The 20,533-nt window shown below is 37.8% G+C and overlaps 1 protein-coding gene across 1 annotated transcript in view; it reads right to left on the bottom strand.

The window, feature by feature from the left end:
- Positions 1 to 20,533, bottom strand: part of POT1 (protection of telomeres 1) — an 88,596-nt gene that overhangs the window by 28,828 nt on the left and 39,235 nt on the right. The window contains exons 8-10 of the mRNA XM_059816364.1: positions 19,267 to 19,397; positions 6,166 to 6,456; positions 558 to 713 (exon numbers count right to left, since the gene is read on the bottom strand). Of these exons, the coding sequence (XP_059672347.1) occupies positions 558 to 713; positions 6,166 to 6,456; positions 19,267 to 19,397 (578 nt within the window). The remainder of the gene's footprint in view (positions 1 to 557; positions 714 to 6,165; positions 6,457 to 19,266; positions 19,398 to 20,533) is intronic.

The following is a 20,533-nucleotide window of genomic DNA, read 5'->3' as shown; positions in this document are numbered from 1 at the left end:
TAAAATGAAAGATGTATTTTTTGCTAATTTACTGTATTCAGAAGCAAGATGGCAGTATTGCTGAAGATCAAATGTTTAATTATGTTGTTTTCTCTATCTAAGCATAATCAACATTACTGACCCACTAAATGAAGATTGCACTGCAAATTGCAGAAGTTTATAGAACAGAAAATCTTTTATTGACTTTAGAATTACGGGCCTTTAATGGGACTACAAGTTTAACCCCACTTTATCTCATTTAAAAAATAATTCTAAAGCATAGAATAAATTTTCTGAGTGCATTATTTTCACAGGATTATATATGATATTACAGTGTCTGGAAAGAACTGGTTAATTGGAAGAATTTTTTTCATGGCAATTTTAGGGTAATAAGGCTGTTTTACACATGTTGAAGAAGTTCTGCATTTAAACAAAATGTATGGGAAATACACTGAAAGATAAAGAGGAACATTTGAAACTATTTAACAGCAGAACTGAATTGATACATTCTCTGAATTAAGTTCTAAGCAGAAAACAGGCCACAAAATGAGAGTTAGAAATACCAAACTGTGCATTACCTTAAGTGATTTTGCCAGTTGTACATGGTTATCATAGACTAGAATGTCCACAGTCAGATTTCGCAGCTGATGAAGAAGAACTTTTTCTCCTTCCAGGTCTCTTGCTTCCACAGGCACCTTCCATGTTGGGTAGGGACATTTTGTGCCGTCCCATACCTGCAATGCAAATGAACTATTTCAATATGCTCAGAATACTTTAGATTGAGATTTTAAGTAACTTTTATTTTTTTAACAAATTTGTTGTTTGATTAAAATTTGATAACAATAAGAAATCTTAATTGGAGTCTCAGTTTTAAGTCCTTAAGTTACTTAAATTAGATTTTATGGGATTTTTTTATTATTATTATTCTTCACAGAGTATAAAATAACCTCTATAGAGAATTTGATCAAGTGTTAAGACCTGGGATTTGTTAATAATTAAAAAAAAAAAAAATCAGTGCTAGCAAAACCTCAACTGTTTATCCAGCAGTTACAACTATTAGAATTCACCATATGCAGAACTGTCAGTCAATATTTTAATCCTGCTATAGGTTTTTTTTAACCACTCCAGCTACAGTATGTGACGATTGAGCACACAGCATATACTCCCTTAATTACCGATGATCTCCTATATCAGTATACACTGCTAGTTATCCAGAACGTATTAGAAAAACATCAGTAGTTAACATATACTTAATAACGAGGATTCTAAAAATTGTTTGCCTAAATCTAAGTACTTGATACCCTTAAGTATTGAAATATCAATAGAGTTATTTTTGAGCTACCAAAGTTATTGTGAAAAAGTGAGATTACCAACAGACTTAGCACTTTGGAACCAAAATCGTACTCCTTAAACATTAAAATTTCAGTGATAGCTGCTTATGATATATTCTGTAAACTATGGTCTCCTGAGTTCCCGAAGATATACTCTTCTCAAAGACAACAGAAGTAATGCTCTGAAACACTGGCATAGAAAAAGAAAAATCTAGAGGCATTTGGACTATGAGACTGAAATGCTGCATTTCATAGTATTTCATGCACATAGGTTCAACAGAAGCTAATTTTCAGACAGTTTCTGATACCAAGGCATTTTGTCCCATGAGTTAGGCACTGCAGAGGGGGAGAAAAAAAGACACCAAAGCTTAACTTTTGAAGGGTTTCTACCCCTTATATGCTTAACTGCTGTGGATAAAAAGACCCACAGGAAAAGATTTAAGAATCAGTAAAGCCATGTGTACATACACTGAGAATAACTCACGGTTGAAATACTCATCCCAAATCAAGAGATAAAAGGGAAAACTGTTCACAGTGAAAATGCCCCATAATATCAAATTAATATTCCTAAATAAGAGTGTATTCTGAATGACCCAAATAATGAGGTGGCGCATGCTGCCACCGATTAAAAAAAGCCTATTATCTTCTGATCCTGTACCATGAAATACTTAAAACCACCTGTGAAAGAGAGGTTGCCCATGGCTTGAATTATCAAACCTTTCCCAGAACTGAGCTTGAGAAACATAGATTTAATGCATATATATAATGAATTCAGTCACTTTGACAAAATAAAGAACCTTAAGTTTGTCAAGTTTCCCATTATTTTTCAAATGGCTTTACTTGGGACACTTTGGTAGTTCTACACTTAAGAGACGGATCTGACAAATGAATTGAAATAACCTGAATGCTCCCTGTCAGATACACGGATGACTACTTAGCTTTAAAATGTCCTTAAATTTAAAATGCCAGAGGAACTAATGGGGCTAGCATCAGGACACCTTTTGGAGGAATTTGTAAGCCAGTAAGCTTTCTTTACAAGAAAAAAAAAAATCCTTAGGGAAATAGTTGGTTTTGTTTTTTACTTACACAATATGAAAACAGATCAAGCTCTCTAACTCAGGAGCTTGCCAGCTTCACTTTACTCAAATTATGGATGAAAACACAGAAGCCCTGGTTTCAAAAATCAACACTGGTCTAAAAAACAACACTGATTAAATTAATTCTGGATAAGAAACAGCAAATGGTTCCGTTACTAGCCATGAACAGACTGGAGCTAAGGAATAGTTAGCGACAACTTTTGATCACCATGGTTGGCAAAACACTGAAATAGGAGACAGAGTGAAACCTGTTTCTCTCTTTGGCAGAGTATGCTAATTGTATGACACAGCTTAACGTAGACAATTTAACTGACAGACAGAAGGGAAGAAAAGAATAATAGTAAAACTCTTATGAAAGGCATAAATGATAGAATAATTTCTAGTGTGAGTTTTTTAGTCTCCATCAGTTTGAATAACAGAATTCTTAGAAAAACTAAGCACTAACAGGTTAGAGATACCTTCTTCATGCCATGTCAGCCTCAGGTGCTGTGCATATCCCAATTAACCTATCAAGCGTAATATTTAAAATTATGCTATGGGTGATACACAAAATCACTCAAATTCATTTTAGTTGTCTTCAAAGCAATCCCCACTAAATACATAAGCTCAATGCCTAAAATAATCATTATATTTTATGGTATAATCAACCATTAATATAACTGATATACTTGGAATGACATGATAAATTTAAATAATCATAAAATTGTTTTGGGCTTGCGTGGCAAGGTTTTGGTAGCAGGAGGCTACAGGGGTGGCTTCTGTGAGAAGCTGCTAGAAGCTTCCCCTGTGTCCGATAGAGCCAATGCCAGTTGGCTCCAAGATGGACCCAACGCTGGCCAAGACCGAGCCCATCAGCGACGATGGTAGCACCTCTGGGTTACCATATTTAAGAAGGGGTCAAAAAACAACTGCGCAATGGCACCTGGAGAAGAGAGGAGTGAGAGAAACAACTCTGCAGACACCAAGGTCAGTGAAGAAGGAGGGGGAAGAGGTGCTCCAGGTGCCGGAGCAGAGATTCCCCTGCAGCCCATGGTGAAGACCATGGTGAGGCAGGCTGTCCCCTTGCAGCCTATGAAGGTCCACAGTAGAGCAGATAGCCACCTGCAGCCCATGCAGGACTCCACGCTGGAGCAGGTGGATGCCCAAAGGAGGCTGTGACCCTGTAGGAAGCCCACGCTGGAGTAAGCTCCTGGCAGGACCTGTGGACCCATGGAGAAAGGAGCCCACGCTGGAGCAGGTTTGCTGGCAGGACTTGTGAACCCACAGGGGACCCACGCTGGAGCAGTCTTTTCCTGAAGAACTTCACCCTGTGGAATGGACCCATGCTGAAGCAGTTTGTGAAGAGCTGTAGCCTGTGGGAAGGACCCATGTTGGAGAAGTTTGTGGAGAACTGTCTCCCCTGGGAGGGACCCAACGCTGGAGCAGGGGATGAGTGTGAGAAGAAAGGAGCGGCAGAAACAATGTGTGATGAACTGACCGCAATCCCCATTCCCTGTCTCCCTGTGCCGCTCGGCAGGAGGAGGTAGAGAAAATCAGGAGTGAAGTTGAGCCCGGAAAGACCGAAGGGGTGGAGAGAAGGTGTTTTTAAGATTTGGGTTTATTTCTCATTATCCTACTCTAGATTTTGACTGGTAATAAATTAAACTAATTTCCCCAAGTCAAGTCTGTTTTGCCTGTGACGGTAATTGGTCAGTGATCTCCCTGTCCTCATCTTGACCCATGAGGGTTTTTTTAAAATCTTATTTTCTATCCCCGTGTCCTGCTGAGGAGGGGAGTGATAGAGCGACTTGGTAGCACCTGGCATCCAGTCAAGGTCAACCCACCACAGAAAAGTATAACCAAAATAATATAATAATAATATTTAATGATCACTCCATTTGAGCTGGTATTGAATTTGGGTTTTTTGTTTAGTGAATCAACAAAATAATCAGAGATCTGCCTACAATTTTTTAAAAAGGCTTCTCTTCTACCACAACCAACATTTGATATGAGAAATGGATTTTACCATGCTGGAAAAATGGAGGAAATTAGCAAGGGAATACCAATGTTAATCTACCATTGTTAAGCTTTTCTGATGTATTTCAATACAGATTTAAGTATTTAATATTTTATACTACTAAAAAATATACTGTCAAAGGAATTACGTATCAGAAAACTTGATTTATCACAGAATCATTAAGGTTGGAAAAGAACTGCAAGATCATCAAGTCCAACCATCAACCCAACACCACCATGCCCACTAAACCATGTCCCACGATGCCACGTCCACACGTTCCTTGAACACCTCCAGGGATGGTGACTCCACCACTTCCCTGGGCAGCTTATTGCAATGTTTCACCACTCTCTCAGTAAAGACATTTTTCCTAATATCCAGCCTAAACCTCCCCTGGCGCAACTTGAGGCCATTTCCTCTTGTCCTGTCGCTAGTCACCTGGGAGAAGAGACCAACACCCACCTCTCTGCAACCCCCTTTCAGGTAATTGTAGAGAGTGATAAGGTCTCCCCTCAGCCTCCTCTTCTCCAGACTGAACAATCCCAGTTCCCTCAGCTGCTCCTCATAAGACTTGGGCTCCAATCTACTGTTATTTGATTTCAAACGTATACCTTCTTAAGTCTATCCTAAGCTTTCCTCCCCAAAGTCATTATCTTTACTACACAAAACTGACAAAATCGACTTCAAATCTTACAACACAGAAAAGAGTGTAAAGAAATATTAATAATTTAAGAAAGCACTTGTCTCTGTCCTTGCAAAGGGTCCTTCAATGCTGAACATATACTTATTAATGAACAACTTAATTACAGTCCACAAAGTTCTGAAATTTTACTGGGTCTCATTTGACATCTATTTCACAAGGGATAATTAAATGGAAATATTTGTAACACCTGAAAAGCATATTACAGGATGACACTTAAGGTTTGTTTCTGTGTAGTGCATGCATTATTTTGCAAGAGAAAAACCTTTGCTACTTTAATGAAGGAATAATGCAGTGTGCTGTTTCTAAAAGTGTTGTAACAATACAGCCTAATACGGTAGAACCAATAAATAATTTTATGAAGTCATAAAATGGAAAATAACAGGCTGTTCATCAATTACATTTTAACAATTAAACTTATAAAAGAAAGAAAAAGAAATACAGAGGAGTTTCAGAATAACACCAGACTGATATATCTGGAGCTAAAACCAGGAAAATTATGCAGACCTCCTTTTTATTTAGCTGATGATAAGGATCACCCTTGGAAAGTACTCTCCGGTTGTGTGGCACTTTGCATTTTGTACTTTCAGTGAGCTCTGATCCCCAAAGCGCTTATGTATAACTAAAAGAAGCTACCTAAAATCCATCAAGATAGGTAACGTAATACATTCATTCATTTTCTAGATAGTGCTACTTACTGCATTGATTATATCCAGCAGATCTAGAAAAATGAGCGATAATTGAGCTATAAAACTAACAATTTTTTCAATTTTAAGAAATCTTGCAGTAATTATCTACAAATGTTTGTGAAACAATGATCCATACCAATGCCATCTTACAAAACCTCTCTGAAGAAATAAATCAGATCAACAACTTTAAAGAGAGCTGGGATTTCTGTTCTGTTTTCATAAAAATAAAATGGTCAATGATCATAAATTTGCTTAACCTTGAAATATTTATCTACATAACATTATTTAAATCAATGAATATGTCTGTTTTATCAAAAACTGAACCACAATGTCTTAATAAATAAATCTAACAAATTATTTAAAAAAATAAGTCTACCTTTAGAAGAAAAGAAGATCCATCCACTTTTGCTTTTCCTACCAGCTGGCAAGTGAGATCAAAGAACAGCATTGGCTGAACAGCAGACAATTTTGCTGCTGGTCCAGAGATGGAAAGATTACTGGCTGCCCAAACACGTAATTCTTCTATTGTTTTCTGTTCTTCATCCATGAAAGTGTACAATTTGCTAGAGGTTCGAGGAACTACTGGCGCTCCTACAGTTCCATCAAACGTCAAGGATGCAAATCCCACACTGGTAATTCCCTGCATCTGTCCATTGTATTCCCTGATCTGTAACGAAATATGAAGGAAAAAAAAAAGAAAGGTCGCACTGCATCGAAATACACATACGTTTCTGTTTTATCATGTGCATGAAGAATGGACCATTGATCATTTTTATTGCTGGTGCTATTAGGAGAAAGAGTAAATATAAAAACAACAAAAAAAGGAAATTAACATTAACAAGAAAACAAAATGAATAAGCAGAAAAAAGAATCTAACACAAAAAAAATTTTTAAAGAGGCAGACTAATACACACCTGTAAATATACAGCATCAGTGCAGAGTATTTTATTCAGAAATCTCAAAACGTTTGTGTGGCGAACACATCAGGATTGCTTTTACAGATGGGGAAACTGAGGCACGATAAATTAATTTTTAGGGGTCACACAGCAGAGTGATGGCGGAGCAAAGTTATTATGGATTCCCATCTTCTGCCTCTCACAATAGCTGTGTTTCCTGATATTATGGAACTGAGAAAGAAAATATCAGTTCCAGGAGTCTATTTTTTTTCTATAAAGCAAACAGTGACCAGCTTTCATCTCTTGAATTATGAATACAGCTTTCACAATTATTCTTATGTCTACTGCCCTGCACATGGCAGGTCCCCTGTATCCTGCTGATTTATCTGTGTATCTGCTACCATATCAAACACAGTGTTCAAAGTCTGAAGCATTCCTTCAAGGTTCTAGTCTAGTCTTGCTTGTTCCCTGCACTTTTTATATCTATCTATCTATATATCTATATCTATAGCTATATATATTTATCTATCTATCTCTCAAAGCACTGCATGACCCATTATCCAGTAATCTCAAACCAGCTGTTTTGATCCATCCCTTTTTAATTAACATTTGCTTACCAAAAAAGCTACAAGACTTCTGAATATAGCATTTGTGAGACAATCTAGTTTAGGATTCTCAGTGCTCAATTTTCAAATGGTTGAAAATCCTACTGATTTCAAAGTGCAGAATCTGGAAGATGTGACAGAAGTTCTAAACAGCAACATTTTTTACCAAACCATTGCCAACGATTTAGGCCTATGTTTTATAAATACACTGAAATTTAAAGAGCACACAAATCAAGTATTCCTTGGAAATTCATAAAGAAAGCAGTTCAATCATGGTGACAGGAAGTACTTTAATCCCTGCTACTTTGACATAATGCATAAATGCATTAAGGATCATCTCTAGGATAAATTTTCATTTATTTAAGCATTCTGCGGACCTGACCAATGGAGCACATCAATTCATGATGTAGTTTTTCTTCACTGTAACACTGAAAAACTTTAGTCTTTTAACCTTTAGGTTTAAATATTGAAAGTACAAAAGAAGCCAATGGACAAATCAGGAAAATACATAGTTTCATAATCAATTCGTGCCCACTACCCATGGTCTGGGAAAAAATGTTCCACTATAACACTAAGGCATTATCTAATATAAATACACAGATTTACTTTAGTTGCTGCCACTGGCATTATATTCCATAGCTTCTCAAAATAGATAACATCCAAAGGGGAGGAAAACTCTCCTTCGTCATTTTTACTTATTCATCCACTATCAAAAGATACTTCAAGCATATTTTTAAGCATTTTGTCTGACATGTCAAATGTTTCTCAGAGTGTTTTGATTCCAATTTACCTACTTATTTATTTCTTCACTAATTCTTTTAAATAATCATCAAAATGTCTTGACTTCTTTCTTACTTAAAAATCTATCCTAGACCTCCAGCCTATTTATGAAGGCTCTAAACTTTTCAGGAAACCAGTTCAAGGAATACTTTGTCTCCCTGGGCTTCCACTAATATTTCACCATAGACTATTTTCCCCATTTCCCAAATACTTTATGTCATGTTTTGAGCAGTCATGAAGCTGTGCTTGAACATACTGTGCTTCCGACACCTCCTAGTACCCTCATTTAGTGGATTTGAAATCAGCCTTAATGTAGGGAAAGGCAGTTATAAAATAACAAAAGAAATAAACTATGTAAGAAGGTAAACCTGAAGTGTCACAATGAGAAAATTACCAATGATCTTGAAGCAAACCCAAACGTCCTTAGGCATAGGTATGTGGAGAAGCCACAGAGTGGTCTCAAAGGTAAACAGCATTCAACAACATTATTTGGTGAACAACAGAACAAACAGGAAAAGTAAATGTAGAATGGATTACAGAACACAAAATATTTATAGCTGGAAAATTACTTATGTCAGACCCAGAGAACAGATGACGGTCAACAGAAATTCTCCAGGCTTGTCCTTTAAAAACAAATCATTGCTAAAGTGATGACGAATCACTGGAGTACAAAATGAACAAAATCCATGGGCAAATGTTGTTTCATTATGGGACTCTAAGTAGATCTCAGATGAAGTTAAGCAGTGATACTGTAAACTAGTTATATTTTCCACACACAAACAATTTTGAAATTGAATTAAACTTAGGGAAAAGAGCTAATCTGAGACTTTTGTATGTGATGACAATTCCCCCTCAGTAGATTTTGTGTAATTTCTAGAGGCCTTGGAGATTTTTTAAAAAGTCGGGAGGGGAAGAACAAGGAAGGGGGGCAGATGGCTGTCCCTTTAAAAATTCCCTGAGAATTTTAAATAAATTCAATAAATAATGGTTGCTAAACAAAAATATCTTCTGGGACAAAAACAAAAACCAGAGCAGACACAATGTATTTGGCTTGTTCTAAGCAGGCAAGTAAATTCCAATACATATTGCAGCAGTCTTTGGCCTAATTTTTAAAAACTAAAGAACAAAAGGTGGAATGTCACCTCAACAAACTGCGTGAAAATAAACTCTAGTGATTTCTGTGGGGTACAACTCTATCCTGAATATGGTCATTCAAAAGAAGCTAATCTTGAAATATTTATAAATAGATTTACAACAACTTAAACTACCTGAATTAATTTTTTTTTTTTTTTTAACTGAAGCTGGTGTTATTCACCTCACTAAATGTAAGAGAAAAGTGTGATAGTAAGTAATGTGTAAAGCTGGAATAATAATATCTCCAAGTTAGTGTTCCTTCAAAACTGATTGTTACATTGTAGAAGCAAAGGACTGTTATGAAACCACTGCAGTCACAGATCATCTCAGAATATCAAAAAAAAAATGCCTTGTAAAACAACATATACTAAGCTAATGTACACATTCTTATACTAACAAGGAAGATTTCCTAAAATAAATTTAACCATTGATTTGTGGAAGGATCAGAATTTCAAGATAATATTTTGAAGCATAAGTACATTAAGCTTAAAACTTGAATATTATTTATACATATAAAATTATTTCAAGACATCAAGTTGTGTTGTGGTTTGGGTGTTTTTTACTTGAATTATTGCATTGTCTGAAATGCACTGTCCAAAATTCTACTCCAATTTGAGTATATATTCAACTGAACACTTCATTTTAAGGTATCTTTTACCTAAGCGGAAGTCAAACTTATGATCCCTGTGATTCATGGTTGACAACAAAATAATAGAAGATCAATGTTCACATGCTGCTACCTAGTCTTTCCGTAACTGCAGAACAGTGTATGTGAGATGCTAGTGAAAAAAGAAATAAAGAGTGCAAAATTGCCTACAGGCAATGTATCTGCAAGAATTATAGTTACTGTGGTGAACAATGTATTCCCCTCAGTGAAATGCATGTATATAAGCACATGCCACTCTGTGTGACACTAACAGGGTTCAGTTGACAGGGAAGCAAGATATCTTATGCAAATAAGTAGTGACAAAAGAATCCCCTTCTTCTCAAACACAGAATCTGATCACAAGCCTCCTGGAGCAAAAAACTTGATAAAGGTATAGACAGGGTTATAAATGGCTGTACTGAAAAGGGATACTGTACAAGTACTAGAAGGGTATTGCCCAATCACAGAACCACAAGAATTCTGGTTGGCAGGGACCTCAGGAGATCATGAAGTCCCACCCCTTGCTCAGGTCAGGGCTGTTGTCAGCACTGTGTCACATCAGGCTTTGGCTAGTTGAGCCTTGAAAAATTCCAAGCATGGAGCTTCCAGAACCTCCCCAGGTAACCTCTTTCAATAACGCGCTACTCTCTTAGTCCACAACCATCCTTGGAAATGCCCCCTTTGCCATACTAATTCTTATCATCTCTAGATCTATAAGGTTCCCCAGCACTGATTACTAAATATTTTGATTGTATTGAATGTTTAAAAAGATCTGCAGGAATTTGGGAAAAATACCTACACATGGATTATATTTCAAGTGAAAGTCCATCGAAAAACCTAGACAGGAACTTGGGATAGTGCAAAAAACCCAAAATATACTAGGTGCCACACACTCTTCTAATTTGTTCTTATAAATGATGGTTATGAAAAATTATTTCTTTCTAGAAGATGGATTAAAAAATTTACCTTATGCTAGGGGATGGGTGTTCCAAGTCACAAAGGGATGCCCTTCAATTCTCCCCATTCACTCACCACCTTACACAAAATTTTAGAGACTGCACTTTAACTTGAAAAATTGTCTAGAATAGCTGGAGCAGATACTTGATGGAAAAACACAAACAAATAAAACAAAGGTTTTCCAATGTGTCAAGACAAAAAATTAGTTCACTTAGGTATTTAGTTATCTCCTTGGGTTCTTTCTTTTCTATTTTTGGCTGCACAGGTAGCCAACACAGAATGGAATGGCATCTAAGAGCCACTGGTCCAAGAGAGTGTGGGTTTCAGACCTGTCTGAACTGAACCACAGAGCTTTTAAAACTTGGAAACACCCCATAAGTATTGCTTGCCATTTGAGCAGTGATGTGTTATAAACACAGGTTGCTTTCTCCTGTTAAACGCAATTACTTTATCAGTCGTTCTGACATTTTAAATAAGAAGCAAAGCAGAAGCAGGTTGAGAAGTTGTCTTGTTAAGAAATTATGTTTATATGCCTCAAACTAGGTGAAAAAAATCCCAAAAGATTTGTCCTTAAGTCTTTTAGGGTATGAATGGCCTCAACAATTTTCATTCCTAAATGACCTTTCTATTAAATGGGAGTTGCTCCTTTGTGTTATGGACTTCTTAGAGAAAAATCGAAGTTCTCCATTTATGATGATTTGTCCATCTCAGTCAGAGACTGTAGCCACTAAATACAATACACTGTATATCCAGCATCCCCTACAAGGATATTAATAACTAATCCCCCTAATTTGTCCCTGTTCCACTGCTGCTGAAACTCTTGAGCTTTATTAGGAATTGCACAGGCTAAGAGGCTAAAAATTAGAGTAAGACTTTTGGAGATGTTTCTCACTAGCCCTCTCCAGACTTGGCAACATGAGAATGACTTCAGTCCTACAATCTGGAAACCTACATTTTTAAAACTGATCTGGAAACAGGAAATGCTTGCTTTCCATTCTGAGTGTCATGCAGTGCACGAGGGTGGGATGGGATGGAAGGCTAAAAAAACCCATCATGAACACTGAAGACACACTTCCAAGCTAAAACAAAGTTGCAGATCAAGCATTTGAATGATATACACATCTTGTAACAGAACATGCAAACAGACAAATGCTCCAATATAAAAAAAAAATTACTATGATTTGATAAAATTGTGACTAATTTAATAACTTATTGCTCAAAAATATGCTAGACAACTGAACCTGAGCCTTAAGACCATATCAGATCAGGCTAGATCAGGCTAATTTCTTTGTAAAAGTTCGATGATTGTCACTGATGCTGTTTATATGAAAAAAAGTTTCCTGTCAAAAAACCCACCTGAATGCATTTGGTGTGTTTCCTTATATAAAGTTGTATGCAAAAAGTACATATGCTTAAACCAGCTGAAATGATTTCTGTTTTGATAATAATTTAAAAAAACCCAGCAGGTATTGTGATACCACTTTAGAAATATTCCTCAGAGAAAGTGGCATGGTACATTTGAGAAAATTCTCGTAAAGTAAAAAATGGCTATTTTGGAATATTTCTTACATATTTAAGACATGATGAGGTAACTTGAAAAGTACTCAGATGAAAATTTCAGAAAACATATGTGAAAAATTCTAAGACTTCCAATTATGGATAAACTCTATCACTGCTGTATTGGGTTTGCGTGGCAGCGCTTTGGTAGCAGGGGGGGCTACAGGGGTGGCTTCTGTGAGAAGCTGCTAGAAGCTTCTCCTATGTCCGATAGAGCCAATGCCAGCCGACTCCAAGACGGATCTGCCACTGGCTAAGGCTGAGCTAATCAGCAACTGTGGTAGCGCCTCTGTGATAACATATTTAAGAAGGGGGGAAAAACTGGGAAGCAGCAGCCAGAGAAGAGAGGAGTGAGAATATGTGAGAGAAACAACTCTGCAGACACCAAGGTCAGTGAAGAAGGAGGGGGAGGAGGTGGTCCAGGCACCGGAGCAGAGATTCCCCTGCAGCCCGTGGTGAAGACCATGGTGAGGCAGGTTGTCCCCCTGCAGCCCGTGGAGGTCCATGGTGGAGCAGATATCCACCTGCAGCCCGTGGAGGACCCCACGCTGGAGCAGGTGGATGCCCAAAGGAGGCTGTGACCCTGTAGGAAGCCCATGCTGGAGCAGGGTCCTGGCAGGACCTGTGGAGCCGTGGAGAGAGGAGCCCACGCTGCAGCAGGTTTGCTGGCAGGACTTGCAATCCCGTAGGGGACCCACACTGGAGCAGTCTGTTCCTGAAGGACTGCAACCCGTGGAACGGACCTATGCTGGAGCAGTTCGTGAAGAACTGCAGCCCGTGGGAAGAATCCACGTTGGGGAAGTTCGTGGAGAACTGTCTCCTGTGGGAGGGACCCCACGCTGGAGCAGGGGAAGAGTGTGAGGAGGAAGGAGTGGCAGAAACGACGTGTGATGAACTGACCGCAATCCCCATTCCCCGTCCCCCCGCGCCGCTCGGGGAGAAGAGGTAGAAAAATTGGGAGTGAAGTTGAACCCGGGAAGAAGGGAGGGGTGGGGGGGGAAGGTGTTAGTTTTTTTTAAGATTTGGTTTTACTTCTCATCCTACTCTGTTTTTGACTGATAATAAATTAAACTAATTTCCCCAAGTCGAGTCTGTTTTGCCCATGATGGTAACTGGTGAGTGATCTCCCTATGTCCTTATCTCGACCTACGAGCCTTTTCCTCATATCTTCTCTCTCCTGTCCAGCTGAGGAAGGGGAGTGAGTGAGCAGCTGTGTGGTGATTAGTCCGGCTGGGCTTAAACCACGACAACTGCCTACAGTCAACATTTCCTGACATTATTTACTATAGGACAAATACTTGTTTTTAATTTAAATTCCATCAAAATTTCAAAGTGAGTTGCATGCCTTACATAATTTTTGAGGGGAAGCCAAAAGCAATAATACTACTGATATTTCTGTGAAAAATGTTGGTTTCTCTGTGTTAAAAAGAATCTCATAATTGTTTACTAAAAGAATTTTAATTGCTTCCACTCTTTAGCGCAAGAATTTGAAAACAGGGTTGCAGTGCAACAGACAACATGTTCTTTGACATCCTTTTTAGCAAAAAATCTTAAACCCAACTTTGGCCAAGTTCATCTATTTGGACCACATTTACTCAGAGGACACTAAGAGTCTGGCAGCTAAATTCTGCCAAAGTTTAATGTTCACTCAGTATGTTCTATACCTAAGCTCCAGACTTTCCCTTCTCATCCTTACCTGCCTGACAGCTATGGCCAGAGCTGCCTAGGAATAAGAAGTGAGCAGATACTTCACCAGTATATCTCTCTCAGTGCCTTCCATATTGCATCATGTAGAAAGACAGAGAATGAATCAACTTTCACGGGACAAATTGGATTAAACTAAAGGCGGGAATACACAGAGAGAAGGAAACCGCTAGCAAAGTGCAGAAGCAAGACTGCTCCTAGAATTACAGCAGACTGGTTTAAAGGTCAGAGTAGGTAACCTAGTGGAACAAATGCTATGTTAAGTATTACGAGGTTAAGAAGAGTGATGCACAAGAAGAGACAGGTCAGAACTAGTAAGGATAACAAAAAACGGAGTGTGATTGATCCTCCTATGTTTTTATGAAGCCACACTCCATATGCTTGATATTCAGATTCCCACTCTTCTGTAGACAGGCAAACAGCTTAGAAACTCACTAGCAAAACATACATCTTACACTTGTCAACTGACTGACCTACGGAGGGAATAACCATCTATATCATGGCTATAAAGTACTTTTGCTCAAAGCAGCAATGCATTTATATTGTAAATCTAAAGAATTTGAACCAGAGGAATATGCAATTGATAGCATGCAAGGAATTTGTTCTTTCTTGCTGTTTTTCTGCATTTTTTTATTCTAAAGATTGAGGATGCTGCATCTCACCACAAAACTAAAACACTAGAATTATAAACCATAATTATTCCAAAGTTAGTAGATGACACCGTTACTGTTGTCTGTGCAAACACAGTTCAGCTCATGGTGCATTCATATTATGATACCCCATTCCATTACCCTATTTTTCTACAGGACATTTTCCTATGCAGTGCATGACTTGAGAAGTGCAGTGGTGATGAATTAGTGCTGTGTAACGAAGCAGCTGTCATCTTTAAGACTCCTACATCATTTGTTACAGCAACTGGAGCCTATGTACGGAAGAAGCTAAGGCACAAGTGAGGAGAATAGTATCAAGATTACTATGACAAAAAGCTAGAGGATTAAGACTTTGGAACTGCTACAGAGATTGCATTATGCTGAGGACGTCATATATGTTTATAATGAGAGGTCACTCCTTTGGGGTCTTCATTCTCCAAGTGTTCCACATGAGTCACACAGCTCTATAATGCTGTGTATTTCAGAAAAAGACTCACCAAAACACATCCTAGACAGTGACTGTATCAGACAACTAGAGTACGCTGAACAAGATGAACACCTAAATAAGAATGTGCTTCACTTTTCTCCAATTCTCAAACATTAAAAAGGAAATCAAATACCAATTTACTTCACTGGGAGTGAGGAAATAAATTCCTGTTTGTGAATCACTCAGAGGTAATAAGGAATATTAGAGAAAAGCCAATGAGGAAAATTAACAATTCTTAACAAGTCATCTTAGCAAGGTTTGAGTAATACAAGAAAGGCATAATACAGGCCCAAACTCCCAAGCCAAGCGAGGATAAAATTTTGCAGATTTAGTCAGTGCCAGCAGGTTGCCTCTTCCCTAACAGCTTAAACATTAGGCATTAAGTCTAAGATATTGAGAGCATCCACAGTGAACCATAAAAAAAAGTTCCAAGAAAACTCCACTTGAGATAACTCCTTCTTTGCCATGAAGATAGAGGGAGGCCAGACAATTAGATCACAGGCCTACCTTTTATACTGGGTGGTGGGGGAATCCCCCCCACTGCCATCTCTGCAGAGCACTGATGGTTGAAGGCCCAAACACAGTACTACAAAACACTAAGTACTATAATTCATGAGAAATCATCATAAGAAGTCATAAAAATGCACTTCAATAAATATTAACAGAAGTGTAATTAAAACTGGATAATCTTTCAGTTCTGTTACTAAGACACAGAACATTTTCATTCTCTGCAACAAGTACTGAGCAAATAAAATTATTCTCTACCCAAAGTAATCTCAACAGAATCCTCTCCGTTAAGTTCTTATTAGCGCTGAACCATCAGAGCTTGCCAACACCTGTGTTACTAGGAGAGAAGCTATTCATTAGCAGCTGAGAGTGTAGCTGGGAGCAGTCACTTCTTGGAAGTCTCTTAAAAGCGTATCTGGGACAGGGAAATGTGAATACGCGCTGTAAGGACTAGATATATCTGTCCTCATTGGTAAGCACAGCTCTGACAGACTATGGCCTCTGCTACCCTCAATTGTTTTCCATTCAGCAAGCTAAGAGAAAGTGATAAGGCCTGAAGAAAAAAGAAGAGAGTGAAGGAGGAACTGCAGACAGTGTAATGAGAAGTCTAATTAGAGTTGATTTCTTTAATTGAAAACTGTGTTGCACAACAATCACACATACTATGCTGGTTGCAGGTGAAAGAGAGGAAGGGGTCACCCCCCTCTCAGTTCACTCCCAGCAGTTGCCACCGGGCTTCTATGTCAGATATCTACCTGCGCAGATCAGGTATTAAAACTTCCAAAGTAACTGTTTGTTAGCCTGGGGTAGTCAAAACATTCCCATCCAGAAAGAGACAACTTAGTGACTCTAGATAATTCTAACTTAGAAAGTAATTAAACAAGCTGTCAGCTTATGCATCTGAGGAGGTATGGATTGTGAGCAGCTGGAAGTCAGTTAGGGATGGAAACCACTTAAAACAGCTCAGCTGTGATGAAAAAAAAAATATATATATATGTGGGAAGGGAATTAACAGACCCTGTCTTTAAATACTGAAACATCATCTCGGAGAACGATGAAGTATCAACTGATAAGGATTTTAGAATGATCTCCCCCAAAAATCAGGAGAACGGTGAGGTTCCTTACATGTGCTGTACCAATAGGTTTCCTTAATAAGTTTATATTAAAGATAAATAGTTGAGCTGAGACATGATTATGTTTGCATAAAAGACTGTGCATACATAACTTCCCTGACAGTGGTCAGTTTGGTTTTTTAACCTGTACTTCCCACATGTCAAAAAAAATCCAATATTAACCTACCTCAGACATGCAACTTTTCAATTCTTTTATTTTAATCAGGCTCCTTTCTACTTTCTCCTTTTTCACATGTATATTATAAAATATGTATTTTGATTTCAGAAGCAATAAACATGTTTCTATCTCCACTGAATTTCAGAAACAAATACATCTGTGTAACACTCACCCTGCTGGATTCACAGAGAATTTAAAATTTAGCATAAGACTTTCCCATCTGAAGTCAAATGAATGAACTTCCAAGACTAACAACACATCTCAGGTACTGATTAGCAACACAAGCTTCAAAATCTAAATTATACATAAAGATGACCCTAAGGAAGTGTTTTAGAGTGATTTCGAGGATTCCTGAGAAAGGTAAACACATATACACAGACTACAAGGAAAAATAAAAAAAAAAAAAAACCCAAGCATTTGCCTACAGGCACGCATTACACTAAGGGTATCTTGCAAAGCAATTGTCTTACCGACCCGAGGACCATGAGGAAAATGGACTGTCCGTACATTCTTGTGTCGTCCGGCGCCGCGCGCTCAGCCCAGCAGTCGGTAGGTGCCAGCTTTACGTGGGTGTCCCCACGGAGGCAACGGTGACCTCACCGTACACTGGCCCACTGCTTTTCGGGAAATCCCGGTATTTATACATTTGCAGAGGAACAGATTTCGACACACATGACCAGCAGGTGCCAAAACACGCCTCAGTTGCCAGCTCGCAACATAGGGAGCCTATGGCGCATGTGCCCGCTGGTCAGGCGCGCTGCACGCGCCATAGCCATCCCGTCTATTGGTTCGTAGGCTTTGTACACGCAGCATATTACCATAATCCAGCAGTCACGTATCAAACATGCTCAAGCCGATAGCAAAATGTTAAAAGGCAAGCAAAATTACGAACTGTGCTTTGTATTCTTTCACCACTGCACGTCCTCCCTGTCCTTCCCCTGTATTGCTCAGCCTCTTTATCTCGATGGTCAGCATTTCAAACACTAGACAATAAACCATCTGTTTTCTTGTGCTGACTGCGGTTTTCTCAGCTATTTACTTCTCACCCAATGTTGCAGTTTTCTCAGCTATCTACTTCTCACCCAGTGTCCATCCACGGACCAAAATTCCATCTTTTAACCCTTCCGTACACAGGAAGCTTTATACCAACCCAGAATAAGTTAGCTAATGCCTCTCTCAATTGAAAATATTTATAATATACATGAACAACTGAAGACTGTTTCTGAATCTGAACAAGTTCTTTCTTAATAATCTCAGTGGTACAAATCTCAATTACTGGATAAATCTTACCACTTTTTAAATTTATTGTCATGTTTTTTCTTCATTGTTCTCCTGCTACAGCATATTAAAATGTACATGCTTAGCACTACTGATCTTTATCCCTTTCATCATCCTTTTGTACACTCCTAAATTTCCTAGATCTCTCAAGAGAGTTCAAATATGCAATTTTCTTTTTAAACCAGCCTCTTTCAGGACATTTACTAATTTCTGCTATAATTATTTTAAGCATAAATAAAATATATAATTATGTATGGTTATCTTGTGAATTAATATGTAACATGGTAAATCATGTCTTTGGTACTATTCTGCACCTCTTCAAGTATGGTCCAGCATTACAAGACTTCCATTCAGTCTCTGTAGTGTGGTTCTTCTTCCCCATGGAGTTGCAGCAGGCATAAGAAAAACATCCAGCAGAAGCAGTACCAAAGCTATAAACACTGTTTCCTTCACGGCCTTTGATACAGATAAATACGGGGTAAGGCAGGAAAATACCAAAGCATCTAGAGCATATTGCACACTAACAACCCCATATAGATTACGTTTACTTGAGTAACTCTCCAGCTGATCTAAATTGCTCCACAACAGAAGTTCTAAAGTAATCCCTCAATTCTATTAGTTTGAAGAGGAATAAATTGTGCACATTTATGTCAATTAAATTCTGTCCATCTAGAAGTATTACCATGTGATTTTTTGTCAACTAGTTCAACAAATATTCAAAAAAAGTAAGAATTTTCTGGCATTGTCATAACCACTTCTAACACTTTTTTAAAGAGAGATATTAGCTTAGTGCTCTGTTGTTGTTTAAAAAATTTGATAGCTTATTTCCAGTTTTGGTCCATACCATAACCATAGCTGTTTTATCAATCAACTGCTTTATCCAATGTATCCACATGTCAGCTTCAGTATGTGAAGAATTAAATTATTCCTACAGTCCTCTCACTGCAAAAAAGCAGCACATAACCCCCCCACATCCTAGTACATACCTTTATTCTATGAAATCGAACAATATCTCCAACTTTGTAGATTTTTGGTAGGGAATCTAGATTTCCATTAAAAAGAGTGCACGTTAACTTCACATTTGATGGATCCACAAGTGTTACAACTGAGCAATAATCTGTAGAATATAAAAGTGTTTGAATGAATAACAGACATTATGGAGTTATTAATACATAAATATTAAACTTGGGATGAACAACCATATGGCCAATTTTTTTCTGCTATGATCTGTGTAACTCTTCCAAAGTCAATTTAGTTAAGAATCACGTAACAACTGAAGTGTGGCCCATCTTGCCAAAAATTAGCCCAAATAACTGAAAATTAAATGGGTGATTAAGCACAGGTCTGTGAGCCAGGAACACACAAAACTACTTCTTCTGTCTGCAACAGGCATGCTATTTTTTCAGGATTCAATTACTTCCTCTATAAATGGGGAGCATATGTCCAACTTTGTACAATCCTTTTTCTAAGATTTATTTTTGCATTGTCTTCTGAAGAGGTAATGAGTTCTACAAGTTCTAAAAGCAAATTAAAGCATAAATTACTTCTCTTTCACATCAACAAAATATGCAAGATACATACTACAAGGATACAGTCACACAGTGGTAGTTAAAAAGTACAGTAAGAATCTGAAATGTGCCCTTTTGAAGTTGAACTTCATTAATAGAATTTCACTTCTATTAATGACCTAAAAAGTAAACTCAAACCAAGATACAAATATGACAGAGCAAAACAGCCCAGAATAGAGCAATATTAGCATATGACATAAATGAAACCTGTGTTTTCCATTTCAGCTTACAGATGCATGTGTGCTCAGATATCTTACAAATGTAAAATGGAGTGAGAGTACACTTGCTCTTTCACAGCATGCCAGCTGGTTAACCTGCCTGAGAGTTTTTCAAATACTGAATATCAACTTGTCTGTATGTTTAGAACCTCAAACATCCTCATATCTTGTCCTAGTTACTTTTAATCAAGAAGACAGAGTGCTTTTATTTTGGATACTTATTATGTTAGCATTTACTGAAACTTACAGTTCAGGGCTAAATTACAAATTTTTCAGCAGATCAATGACATCATAACCTATTATTTTTACCTTGATGATGACCTTGATACATTTACATACACAAAATTTTGGCTTTTAGAAAGAGTTAGCAAGATCCTCAAGCAAAAAAGCACAATTTTTAGGCATTAACAGTATTCAATGATTTACAATTTAGAATTTCTAAAGTTTGAACTCTTGCAATGGTGAAC

Source organism: Gavia stellata, chromosome 4 (assembly GCF_030936135.1).
Source record: "Gavia stellata isolate bGavSte3 chromosome 4, bGavSte3.hap2, whole genome shotgun sequence".
Lineage (NCBI taxonomy): Eukaryota > Metazoa > Chordata > Aves > Gaviiformes > Gaviidae > Gavia > Gavia stellata.
This window is presented reverse-complemented; position numbering and strand designations above follow the sequence as displayed.